The sequence below is a fragment of the Scyliorhinus canicula genome, chromosome 5 (genome assembly GCF_902713615.1).
Source record: "Scyliorhinus canicula chromosome 5, sScyCan1.1, whole genome shotgun sequence".
Classification (NCBI taxonomy): Eukaryota; Metazoa; Chordata; class Chondrichthyes; order Carcharhiniformes; family Scyliorhinidae; genus Scyliorhinus; species Scyliorhinus canicula.
In genome coordinates, this window is record NC_052150.1 from 179,970,508 (window position 1) to 179,984,434 (window position 13,927).

The 13,927-nt window shown below is 43.7% G+C and overlaps 1 protein-coding gene across 6 annotated transcripts in view; it reads left to right on the plus strand.

The window, feature by feature from the left end:
* The window catches only part of pdss1 (prenyl (decaprenyl) diphosphate synthase, subunit 1), a 46,834-nt gene that overhangs the window by 21,171 nt on the left and 11,736 nt on the right, over positions 1–13,927 (plus strand). For 5 of the 6 annotated variants that reach the window (XR_005460773.1, XM_038798178.1, XM_038798177.1 and 2 more), the window contains 5 exons: positions 1,097–1,238; positions 6,321–6,432; positions 6,518–6,627; positions 7,507–7,587; positions 7,686–7,799. Coding sequence is in view for 5 of the 6 variants with exons in the window: in XM_038798178.1 (XP_038654106.1) it covers positions 1,097–1,238; positions 6,321–6,432; positions 6,518–6,627; positions 7,507–7,587; positions 7,686–7,799 (559 nt within the window). In the remaining variant the exon portion in view is untranslated. The remainder of the gene's footprint in view (positions 1–1,096; positions 1,239–6,320; positions 6,433–6,517; positions 6,628–7,506; positions 7,588–7,685; positions 7,800–13,927) is intronic. The other variant, XM_038798179.1, reaches the window with a different exon arrangement.

Below are 13,927 nucleotides of genomic sequence, written 5' to 3' on the forward strand. Positions count from 1 at the left end.
TCTTTGCGAATGTCCATTTTGGAATCGGAACGTGGCCACTCCAATTGGCTACAACACTGAACTCACCTTTAAAATTAAAATGAAGAAATGCCGATTTATAAACTGCAGCTTGTCTCAGGCTCTTTTTTCGTTGTGTGTGGTTAATTCACCATGTTGCTGTGTAACTTAATTGGTGCAATTCCAGCTACTACTCCCTAAATTCTTGACATGCATAGATCACGATTTAAAGGTGACGGGTAGCATGGTGGTGCAGTGGTTAGCACTGCTGCCTCATGGCGCTGGGGACCTAGGTTCTATCCCGGCCCCAGGTCACTGCCCATGTGGAGTTTGCACATTCTCCTTGTGTCTGTGTGGGTCTCACCCCCACAACCCAAAAGATGTGCAGCATAGGTGGATTGTCGCTTAATTTGAAAAAAAAATGAATTGGGTACCTTAAATTTATTTTTTAAAGTTTGACAAGAATGTATGCTTCCTTTCTGAGCACTGCATAAATATTTTCACCAAAATAACCCAGAATGTAAATCTGCAGGGGAGGTCTGTTGGTGAGTGCAATTAAGGGTAGTTTAGTCATATATCTTGCACAACTACATTTCAGTGGTGGAAAAGCTCAAGTTAGAACATAGAACAGTACAGCACAGAACAGGCCCTTCGGCCCTCGATGTTGTGCCGAGCAATGATCACCCTACTTAAACCCACGTAACCCGTATACCCGTAACCCAACAATCCCCCCATTAACCTTACACTACGGGCAATTTAGCATGGCCAATCCACCTAACCCGCACATCTTTGGACTGTGGGAGGAAACCGGAGCACCCGGAGGAAACCCACGCACACATGGGGAGGACGTGCAGACTCCACACAGACAGTGACCCAGCCGGGAATCGAACCTGGGACCCTGGAGCTGTGAAGCATTGATGCTAACCACCATGCTACCGTGAGGCCCCCAAACAGAACTTTGTGTGTTACTTTTTCGTATATCTTCCACCTTCCCAAGAAGTATCAGTTTTGATAAATCTGATCCGGTTTGTCATTTTCTCCCACGGTCAACATCGCAGTATTAACTTTTATTATTTTCTCTCCCATCTATTCTGTCTAGGAAGCTTTTGAAAAGCCAACATTCAATAGGCATGATTGTAGAGATGATCCACACTGCTAGCCTCGTGCACGATGATGTTATTGATGGGTCAGACACTCGACGGGGCAAAATTACTGTGAATAAAATCTGGGGAGAGAGAAAGGTGAGTGTGACTGCTTTGGTCATAAGGAATTGGTTCACATTCAAAACATGAACAATCACAAATCATTAGGAACAGGAGTAGACCATTTAACCCTTTGAGCCTGTCTGCCACTTAGATCATTTCGTACCTGTCGCCCTGTAACCCTTAATACTAGGGGTTAACAAAAGTCTAGTGATCTCTGGTTTAAAATTAAAGATTGATTTAGGATCAATTGTAATTGTGCAACAGTTCACCGTTTATAGCGTTTGCAGGTATTTTTTTTTTCTCTGAATTTCACTCTTGAAAGATCAGGCTCTAATTTTCATACACTGCCCTCTAGTTCTCAACTATTCAACCTGCAGAAATCGTTTCTATTTACCCCATCTGTTCTTCTTAATATCTTTACTTTTTTAGATTCCAGGGAATATAACCAACCCTATTTTAATTTTGTCATAATTTAGCCCTTGAAGTCTAAGTATCATTCTGGAAATTGTTGAAAAGTCATGCTGCTCTCTCTCCAATGCCAATTTGTCATTTTTAAGACATGGTGCCCAGAACTGGTAAATGTACTCAAGTTCTACTTCCTTGTATTCTAATTCTCTGCAAATAAAGACCAGCTTTTATTAGCTGGTTTTTGATTGTAAGACAGGAGCAGAATTAGGCCACTCGACCCATCGTGTCTGCTCTGCCATTCTATCATGGCTGATATTCTTCTCACCCCATTCTCCTGTCTTCTCCCCATAAACTCCTGATCCCCTTGTTAATCAAGAACCTACCTATCGCTGTCTTAAAGACACTCTGATTTGGCCTCTACAGCCTTCTGCGGTAAAGAGTTCCACAGATTCACCACCCTCTGGCTGAAGAAATTCCTCCTCATCTCTGTTTTAAAGGACTGGCCCTTCAGTCTGAGGTTGTGCCCCCAGGTTCTAGTTTCTCCTACTATTCACTCTATCTTGGCCTCTCCGTATTTTGTAAGTTTCAATGAGATCCCCCCTGCTAGCTCATCCTTCTAAACTCCATTGAGTACAGATCCAGAGTCTGATCGAGGGGTACAAGATTGAGCGGCATGGACAGGGTAGATGGTTGACGGGTCAGTCCATAGGGGACACAAGTTCAAGGGGAGTGACAGGAGGTTTAGGGAGGATGCGAGGAAAAACCTTTTTTTTTGACCCAGAGGGTGGTGTTGGTCTGGAATGCACTGCCTGAAAGGGTGGTAGAGGTATGTTGCCTCACATACCTCAAAAAGTACCTGGATGAGTTCTTAGCATGTCATAACACTTGAGGCTATGGCCCAATCGCTGGTAAATGGGATTAGGTAGGTAGGTCAGATGTTTTTCATGTATCTGTGCAGACTTAATGGGCCGAAGGGCCTCTTTTAAACAGTGATTCTGTTTTCTTTGGCAAGCATGATTCTGTTGCCTTGTTTTGTCCATTTTAAATTTTTCTATCCTCTTGAGTCAAATAGAACATAGAACACTACAGCGCAGTACGGGCCCTTCGGCCCTCGATGTTGCGCCGACTTGTGAAACCATCTGAAGCCTATCTGACCTACACTATTCCATTTTCATCCATATGTCTATCCAGTGACCACTTAAATGCCCTTAAAGTTGGCGAGTCTACTACTGTTCAGGGCGTTCCACACCCCTACTACTCTCTGAGTAAAGAAACTGCCTCTGACATCTGTCCTATACCTATCACCCCTCAATTTAAAGCTATGTCCCCTCGTGTTGGTCATCACCATCCGAGGAAAAAGACTCTCACTGTCCACCCTATCTAACCCTCTGACTATCTTATATGTCTCTATTAAGTCACCTCTCAGCCTTCTCCTCTCTAACGAAAACAACCTCAATTCCCTGAGCCTTTCCTCGTAAGACCTTCCCTCCATACCAGGCAACATCCTAGTAAATCTCCTCTGAACCCTTTCCAAAGCTTCCACATCCTTCCTATAATGTGGTGACCAGAACTGCACGCAGTACTCCAGGTGCGGCCGCACCAGAGTTATGTACAGCTGCAGCATGACCTTGTGGTTCCGAAACTCAATCCCCCTGCTTATAAAGGCTAGCACACCATATGCCTTCTTAACAGCCCTATTAACCTGGGTGGCAACTTTCAGGGATTTATGTACCTGGATTCCGAGATCTCTCTGTTCATCTACACTACCAAGAATCTTGCCATTAGCCCAGTACTCTGCATTCCTGTTACTCCTTCCAAAGTGAACCACCTCACACTTTCCCGCATTAAACTCCATCTGCCACCTCTCAGCCCAGCTCTGCAGCTTATCTATGTCCCTCTGTATCCTATAACATCCTTCAGCACTATCCACAACTCCACCGACCTTCGTGTCATCTGCAAATTTACTAACCCATCCTTCTACACCCTCTTCCAGGTCATTTATAAAAATGACAAACAGCAGTGGCCCCAAAACAGATCTTTGCGGTACACCACTAGTAACTGAACTCCAGGATGAACATTTGCCATCAACCACCACCCTCTGTCTTCTTTCAGCTAGCCAATTACTGATCCAAACCGCTAAATCACCTTCAATTCCATACTTCCTTATTTTCTGCAATAGCCTACCGTGGGGAATCTTATCAAACGCCTTACTGAAATCCATATACACCACATCAACAGCTTTACCCTGATCCACCTGTTTGGTCACCTTCTCAAAAAACTCAATAAAGTTTGTGAGACATGACCTACCCTTCACAAAACCGTGTTGAGTATCGCTAATCAACTTGTTCTTTTCAAGATGATTATAAACCCTATCTCTTATAACCTTTTCCAACATTTTACCCACAACGGAAGTAAGGCTCACAGGTCTATAATTACCAGGGTTGTCTCTACTCCCCTTCTTGAACAAGGGGACAACATTTGCTATCCTCCAGTCTTCCGGCACTATTCCTGTCGACAAAGACGACACAAAGATCAAGGACAAAGGCTCCGCAATCTCCTCCCTGGCTTCCCAGAGAATCCTAGGATAAATCCCATCTGGCCCAGGGGACTTATCTATTTTGACATTTTCTAAAATTGCTAACACCTCCTCCTTTTGAACCTCAATTCCATCTAGCCTGGTCGACTGAACCTGAGTGTTCTCCTCGACAACATTGTCTTTCTCCAGTGTAAACACTGACGAAAAATATCCATTTAATGCTTCCCCTATCTCCTCTGATTCCACACACAACTTTCCACTACTATCCTTGATTGGCCCTAATCTTACTCTAGTCATTCTTTTGTTCCTGATATACCTATAGAAAGCCTTGGGGTTTTCCTTGATCCTATCCGCCAACGACTTTTCGTGTCCTCTCCTCGCTCTTCTTAACTCTCCCTTTAGGTCCTTCCTGGCTAACTTGTAACTCTCAAGTGCCCTAACTGAGCCTTCATGTCTCATCCTAACATAAGCCGCCTTCTTCCTCTTGACAAGTGCTTCAACTTCCTTAGTAAACCACGGTTCCCTTGCTCGACAACTTCCTCCCTGCCTGACAGGTACATACTTATCAAGGACACGCAGTAGCTGTTCCTTGAAAAAGCTCCACATTTCGATTGTACCCATCCCCTGCAGTTTCCTTCCCCATCGTATACGTCCTAAATCTTGCCGAATAGCATCATAATTGCCTTTCCCCCAGCTATAATTCTTGCCTTGCGGTATATACCTATCCCTGCCCATTGCTAAAGTAAACATAACCGAGTTGTGATCACTATCACCAAAGTGCTCACCTACATCTAAATCTAACACCTGGCCAGGTTCATTACCCAGTACCAAATCCAATGTGGCCTCGCCCCTTGTTGGCCTGTCTACATACTGTGTCAGAAAACCCTCCTGCACACACTGCACAAAAACTGACCCATCTATAGTACTCGAAATATAGTATTTCCAGTCAATATTTGGAAAGTTAAAGTCCCCCATACCAACTACCCTGTTACTCTCGCTCCTGTCAAGAATCATCTTTGCAATCCTTTCCTCTACATCTCTGGAACTATTCGGAGGTCTATAGACAACTCCCAACAGGGTGACCTCTCCTCTCCTGTTCCTAACCTCGGCCCATACTGCCTCAACAGATGAGTCCTCAAGCGTCCTTTCTACCGCCGTAATACTTTCCTTGATTAACAATGTCACACCCCCCCCCTATATAGTATAGTGAATATATTGTATTCATTCAAATGACTAAATCAAGCTGTTAACAACCTCGATGCAAGTACCAGAAAGTGTGGACAACATTTATGTTGACATAGCATACCCAGAAACATTTAAATTCCTAGTTATTTTAAATATACAGATTTTGCTGGAGCATCTCAAGGTTTGCCCTGTTAATGAGACCTGTTTGCACACATTTACATTTTTACATTTATGCCCACAAAGTTGCTGGAGGTACAAGGCCATATGTAATGGCAACAAGGGCATATGGAACCTTGGTAACCAATGGGATAAACAATCTATCTTTAACCAGAGATAAACAGGAAGGACCGATGGGCGGCACTGCCGCCTCACAGTACCAGGGACCCAGGTTCAATTCCAGCCTTGGGTGACAGGAGTTTGTACCTTCTCTCCATGTCTGTATAGGTTTCCTCTGGCTGCTCCAGTTTCCTCCACCAGTCCAAAAATATGCTGTTTGGGTGGATTGGCTATGCTAAGATTGCCCCTTAGTGTCTAGGGTTGTGCAGGTTAGGTTACGGGGATATAGCAGGATGGACAGGGGAACGGACATGGATAGGGTGCACTTTCGGAGGGTTAGTGCAGACTCAATGGGCCGAAGGACATCCTACACTGTAGGGATTCTGGGATTCTATGAAAAGGAGGCTGGATTAAGAGTGAATTAAATGTAAAATCAGGTTCAGAAAATCAATAGAAAGAAGGGAAAAGATAAAAATGTATAAAGTAAGTTGTAAAGTATTTATTTTGTATTTAGTACAGGAAAACATTATTATGGTATGCACTCAACACATTGCTGATGGGATTGGAAACAATCTCCCACTTGCCTGATTGTGTTTCCCAGAGCAGAGTTTTATGTCCAGCCCTGAGTTCAGGAAACGAGCGATAACCTGATTTATTGATACTGTATGAAATGTGTTTTTTTTCCTTGCTTCTATAGTGAATTTTCATTGCAGGCTATTTTGGCTGGAGATTTTGTTCTCTCTGCGGCATCTGTGGCCCTTGCTCGCCTTGGTAACAACACCGTAGTATCCATTTTCACTCGAGCAATTGAAGACTTGGTACGAGGTTAGTTTAAAATTAATTTCAAAGCATAAAAGAGTCTGAACAGTTGATGACTTGTGAATTAGTACTTTTTTATCTTCATGTTTAGGAGAATTTATGCAGCTGGGCTCCAAAGAAAATGAGAATGAAAGATTTGTGCATTACCTTGAGAAAACATTCAAGAAGACTGCAAGTCTCATAGCAAACAGTTGTAAAGCAGTATGTACGTTCTTGAAGCAACTGGAATTGTGGTCTGTTGATAAATGAAATGTATGATGTAGTGCACCTCATTGCACAAGGTTTCACAGGCACAGCTTGATTTTGTGCAAGGATTGAGAGATTTGTTTTGGCTTAATAGCTGCTATTAATCACTTCAAAGGTATCTTTTCCATTATGTTTCCTTTAATAAGTGTTCAGGAATGAATTTGTACACTTAATAACTACACTCCACCTGACCTGAAGTCTTAAATGTTTTTACTTTGTTTTTATTCAAGATTGACATAGATTAAATTTTTACATTTTATTCACTTTTTTTTTTACTGATTTCATATAGATTTTCTTTAAATTTTCTACCCTTGCTGTTTCATTTTGAGGGTACTACCTTAATGGTGGGTTTCCGCTCCACGGGTAGAAGTAGCTCTATGGTATCTGAATTGGTCATTCTTCATAGAAGGGCCTTGTTAGCGACACTGTTTATTCATAGTTGAGTCTCAACATGTACTTAAATCAGTGGGGGTCCAAAACCTTTCCTTTGCTGCTTCAATGTGTTGGACTAATTGCAGCAGCCCAACTGTAGCTATGGTTTACATTAATTAACTCGACCCAGGTTAGGAGCTGAACTGGTCTGTGATGTTATACCTCTTCAGAGGGTATGTGTAATATGCTATTTTAATTTGAAATTTTTGTAAAATTTATATGCCAATGACCATGTTCTGGGCTGCAGGCCACTATGATTCTAAACAAGTGCACAAAATGGATCAAGCCTGTGAAATTGAGAGTTGGCATGTTTTGTTGCTCGAGTTAGGTCAGTAAAATTTGATCCAAGTTTTGAAAATCCAAGACTTTTAATTTGATAGGTGTTTTTCTTTTTCTTAAAAGGTCTCCATACTTGGTAACTGTGATCAAGATGTCCAAGAAATTGCTTACCAGTATGGAAGAAATGTCGGGATAGCTTTTCAGGTAATGTGCAGATAATGTTTTCTATTGTGACTTTCCTGGCACAAGCGAGCCTGCTGTAATGTCTTGTTTTAAAAAAAAAAAACCTGTACTTGTTTCAGCTGGTAGATGATGTGTTGGACTTCACCTCCTGCGTAGATCAATTAGGAAAACCTACTGCTACTGACCTGAAGCTTGGATTGGCAACAGGTCCAGTGTTGTTTGCTTGTCAACAGGTACTGTAGACATAATTTATAAATATAAACTGTAGAACTGTTTCCACAAAAACAGAAATGTTATTTGACTGCAGTAAATTTTCCAATCGGTATTACTCTGGAGAACTAAGTTTTTGGCGGATGATTTTCATCTGACTATAAAAATGTGCAGTGAATATTATCCGCAATAAATATTACATTCTACAGTAATGTAACCGAAATTGAACTAGAATTGAATCTGATATCAAAGAAAGACTTTGGACACCTTGTCATGGTCACAGGGCATCCCAAAGTACTTTACAGATGATTAATACTTTTTTTGTTGATGTATAGTCCCTGTTGTCGGGACAACACGATAGCACAGTGATTAGCACAGTTGCTTCACAGCTCCAGGGTCCCAGGTTCGATTCCCGGCTTAGGTCACAGTCTGTGCGGATTTATTGTGATCCAAGGCAGCACGGTAGCATGGTGGTTAGCATAAATGCTTCACAGCTCCAGGGTCCCAGGTTCGATTCCCGGCTGGGTCACTGTCTGTACGGAGTCTGCACGTCCTCCCCGTGTGTGCGTGGGTTTCCTCCGGGTTCTCCGGTTTCCTCCCACAGTCCAAAGATGTGCGGGTTAGGTGGATTGGCTATGCTAAATTGCCCGTAGTGTCCTAAAATGTAAGGTTAAGGAGGGGGGGGGGGGGTTGTTGGGTTACGGGTATAGGGTGGATACGTGGGTTTGAGTAGGGTGATCATGGCTCGGCACAACATCGAGGGCCGAAGGGCCTGTTCTGTGCTGTACTGTTCTATGTTCTATTGCCAATCCACCTTCCCTGCGCATCTTTGGGTTGTGGGGGTGAGAGCAACAAAACACAGGGAGAATATGCAAACTCCACACACACACTGACCCGGTGCCAGGATCACTGCTGTCTGAAATGGCTTTAAAAGCCACTCGCTTGTACCAAACTGCTGCAGAAGTCAACAAGAAATGAACTGTCTGACCAGGTATTGACCCAAGCTCTAGAAATGGCAACAGCACATCCAGCCCTATTTACCCTGCGCAAAGTCATCGTTAGAACATATGGAGGCTTTTGCCAAAATTAGGAGAGCTGGCCCACAAGCTAGTCAAGCAGCTTTTGTTTGTCCTAGCAATTGAGCTGCTGGCCATTGTGCTGAGGTCGTCCATTAGATGGGTATCATACTATTTTCCAATGAACCCCCCCCCCCCCCAGGAGGGGAACTGATCTGCAGACATTGCTGTTTTCGTCCAGCCTGAGCTAGCTTCCGTTATCTGGGAATCCAGGTGGCCCACGATTGGGCCTCACTCCATAAACTTAGATTTTGCTAGCATGATGGATGGCGTGAAGGCCGACTTGAGAAGGTGGGATGCCCTCCCTCAGACCTTAGTGGGAAGGGTACAGACGGGGAAGATGAATATTCTCCCGATGGTTTTTGTTTTTGTTCCAGTGTCTCCCAGTCTGTCGTTTTGCAGGGTCAATAAATTGATATCTAATTTTGTTTGGGCTGGTAAAACCCCTCTGGTTCTTAGGATGTTTCTGCAAAAAGATAGGCAGACAGGAGTTGGCACTACCTAATCCATTATGTTACGATTGGGCGGGGTGGGTGGCTCATGGATCCGGATTCAATATGGGGACGGATGGAGGAGGGTTCAAGCATAGGGTTGCGTTTGAGGACTTTGGTTACTGCCCCACTCCCGTTTTCCCTGCAAGATTCACTTCGAGCCCCGTGACGATAGCCACTGAGGATTTGGAATCAGTTTTGGCAGCATTAGAAACTGGGCTCCATGTCATTGTCGGTTCTAATTTTCAGGAACCATAATTTTGTGCCGTCTGGCTTGGATTTATCATTCAGGGCATGGGAGAGGGTGGGGTTGGGGTTGGGGAGGTTTAGAGACATTATTTCTGGAGGGTAGGTTCGTCAGTTTGCATGAGTTTTGAGAAGCTCCAGCTCCTAAGAGTGAATGTATTCAGATACTTGCAGGTTTGCGACTTTCTACGTAAGGGGGCTTACTCATTTCCCCAGGCACTGTCTGTCTTGCTCTTGCGCAGGGTCCTGTCCTTGGTCGAGTTAGGGGAGGGTATGATTTCTGATATTTATGGACAGATGTTTTCAACGGAGCAGATTTCATTGGAAGCGGTATTAGGGAAATGGGAGAGTGAACTGGGTTTGGCTTTTGAGAGGGAGTGGAGTGAGGCTCTTAGCTTCTTCATTGTGAGGTTATTAATAATAATAATAATAGCTTATTGTCACAAGTCGGCTTCAATGAAGTTACTGGGAAAAGCTCCTCGTCGCCACATTCCGGCGCCTGTTCGGGGAGGCCGGTACGGGAAGCTTGAAGCAGTTCAAGGAGGTAAACAGGATGCACCTGACCAGGGCACGTACGAGTGTTTTTTTCTCGGGTGTGGAGAATAGGTGTGAGCAGTGCTTTAGGAGGCTGGCGAATCACACACACGTTTTGGTGTTGCCTCAAGCTTGCACGTTTCTGGGTTTCCTGCAATGACACTGTCAAGGATTTTGGGTATTCTGCTGGAGCTGATTTGGGGGCCATTTTGGAGTATCGGACTTGCCAGTGCTGCAGACAGGGACGAAGGCAGATGTCCTAGCCTTCACCTTGTTATTAGCCCGGAGACTCTTTCTGCTTGGGTGGGGATCTCAGCCTGGCAAGGAGACTTGATGGAATTTTTGTGTCTTGAGAAAAAAACACGAGGTGGGCCATGGAAGGGTTCTACGCAAGGTGGCAGCCTTTTATCTTTCTTTCTTCAGAGAACTGGTTATAGTCAACTGGGGGTGGGGGGGGTTGTCTTTTTTTGGTAAGCTTTAGTTTTCTTTATGGGCAGTGAAGTGGGGTTTGGGTGGGTGTACTTTGTATCGGGCTTTGTGGACTGTTACTTTGTTTTTAAATCAAAAGATTATAACAATCTTCCAAACTGAGAATTGTGCCCATCGTGTTTGGCCTGAGTACGGCGGTGTAGTTAATGGGAGGAGTCAGGGGCTGAAGCAGTCAGGTTCTGGAGTATCAGTTCAGTTTTAATCTGTCTGTGAACAGATGAGCAGCAAAGCAATTTAGTTAAAGATTATGCATGTGAACAGATAGATTTCTGAAAATGTTTCCAGTTTAACAAGCATGAACGTGCAAGCTGTTTCCTGGAGGATCTCTCTCTCTATGGTTTATCCAAGATAACTCTTTACAGCAAGCTGTTTTCTTGGATTGGCTAACTGTATTTAAAAGTGGATTTTGACTGAGATGAGTTTTGCCCGAGTGGAGATAAAAGATAGCAGTTAAGAATTGTTTAACTGGTAGTTGTAAGATATGTTCTTTCTGGTAATGTTAGTAATACTGTTAGTAATAGTTTGTTTTAATATACCAAATCATCCCTACTTGTGCAAGGAATCAATCCTGAGCAAAGTAACTTTCCTCACAGTTTTATAAATGAAATTAAATCTTGGGGTTTCTGAGCGGTATCCAAGAAATGGTTGGGCTCTGGCCCAGGATTGTAATAAAATTGGGGACTCTCTACCAGGATTTAAAAGTATAATTTCTTGTGTGGCTTTGGATTATTGAATTTAGAGAGAGAGGAAATGGTGCTTTCTTTCTGGTGTTGCAGTATAAGTGAGGAGTGACTTGGGAAATGTTTCTTTCAATTGCAAACATTTCTTGGGTATGGAAGAGATTATTCGGGCTGGTTTACAAAGGGTGGCTAAAACAAATCTTTTTGGTTTGGCAGTTGGGGTCTGGAATGGTAATATCATTGAAAAATACTTCAAACACCAAATGCCCTCGGTGCTTTCCACCAAGGCAAAAATGCTGCTACTGAACCACAGCTGACATCTAATGTAGTTTATATCCTTACTTATAAACCCAAAATGCTGATGGCCAACTTTTAAAGGGCTTTGAAGAAGTACATGTGCAAAAGTCACAAAGATCCAATCAAAATGCAAGGGGATGCCATCATCACCTTACGGTATTTTGCATAAGGTCGAGAGAGAAAGAGTTAACATTTGGAGTCCATTGCGACTTCTTTGGAAATACTACTTCAGAGTTCTGAAAGTCATTTTGGAATGTTAACTCTTTCTCCACATATACTACAAAGTAGTTCCTTGGAATCAAAACAGCAGAAGCAGCGTGCAGTAGACAAGTTAAGAATCCTACAAACAAAGGATCATATCAAATCTCTGCAGTTGTGGTTGTTGAAGGTCTGTCGTCTCAATCCCTGAACATGCCTGCAAAAGTTTCTCGGGTTAGTGTCCTCAGCCCAACCCATGTTCAACTACTTCCCTTCATCATAAGGTCAAAAGTGGGGATGTTCGCAGTTGATTGCACATTGCTCAGTACCATTGAATAGTTTCAGATACTGAAGACATGCATTCATGTGCAGCAAGACAACATTCAGACCTGAGCTGACCAGTAACAGTTTTGCCATACAAGGGCCAAGCAATAAACATCTCCAACAAAACAACCTGACAATGCTTACTAACATCCTGGGGGTTACCATTAACTAGAAACTGAACTGGAGCAGGCATAAACTGGGAGGCAACGGCTTAATGGTATTGTCACTGGACTGGTGATCCAGAGACCCATAATATTCTGGGGACCCGGGTTCGAATCCACCTACAGGAAATTGAATCAATTAAATACCTAATGATTACCATAAAACCATTGTCAATTGTCATTAAAACAAAAACAGCTGGTTTACTAATGTCCCTTCGGGAAGGGAATCTGTTGACCTCATCTGGTTCGACTTACATGTGACTCCAGATCCACAGCAATGTGGTTGACTCTTAAATGGCCAGAAAGCCACTCGGTTGTATTAAAACTGCTACAAAGTCTAAAAGAAACAAACGACCAAATCGACTGAGGCACCGGAAACGACGAGTGCAAATCCAGCCTTGTCGACCTTGCAAAGTCCACCTTACTAACATCTGACGCTTGTGCCAAAATTGCCAACACTGGTCGAGCAACAGCATTCACTGAATCATACCTCAAAATATCCCAGACACTACTATTGCCATCCCTGGGTATGTCTTGTCCCAGCAACAGAACAGAACCAGCAGAGGTGGCACACTGATATGCAGTTGTGCGGGTGTTGCCTTGAGTGCTCAAAATCTGTGCCCCATGAAGTCTTGTGGTTGCGGGTCAAACATGAGCAAGGAAAGCTGCTAATTACCACATACATCCACTGTCATCTGATGAATCGTGACTCTTCCATGTTGAACACCACTTGAAGACAGCATTGAGGGTGGCAAGGGCACAATGTATTTGGGATAGGGGACTTCAATGTCTCGATAGCATAACTACTGGCTGAGTCTGAAAGGGCATAACTAGGTCTGAGACAGGTGGGAGGAAACAAAGAGGGAAAAATATACTAGACCTCACCAACCTGCCTGCTGCGTATTCATCTGTCCATGACTGCATGGGCAGGAGTGATCAACGCACAATCCTTGTGGAGTCGCAGTCCTGTCTTCACATTGAGGATGCCCTCCATAGTGTTGTGGCACTACCATTATGCCAAATGGGATAGATTCAGAACAAATCTAGCAACTCCAGGCTGTGCATCCATGAGGCACCATGGATCAGCAGCAGCAGAATTGTACTCGGCCACAATCTAACCTCATGCTCAGCATATCTCCAAATCTACCATTACCACCAAGCCAGGGATCAACCCTGGTTCAAAGAAGCGTGCAAGACAGCAGCAGGCATACTGAAAAATGAACTGTCAACCCGGTGAAACTACAACACAGGGCTACTTGCATGCCAAACAGCATAAGCAGCAAGTGACAGAGCTAAGTGATCTCACAACCAACTGATCAGATCTAAGCTCTGCAGTCATGCCACATCTAGTCGTGAATGGTGGTGGGCAATCAAATAAATCACTGGAGGGGAAGGAGGCATCTACCTAGCAAAGTAGAAAATTGCCCAGGTATGCCCTATACACAAAGCAGGACAAATCCAACCCGGCCAGTTACCCCTCTGTCTACTCTCAACCATCAGTAAAGTGACGGAAGGGGTCGTCAACAATGCGATCAAGCAGCACTTAGCAATAACCTGCTCACTGATGCTTGGTTTGGATTCCGCACGGGTCACTCAGCTCCTAACCTCATTAACAAGTTGTTTCAAACATGGGACTAAAGGGCTGAACTCCAGAG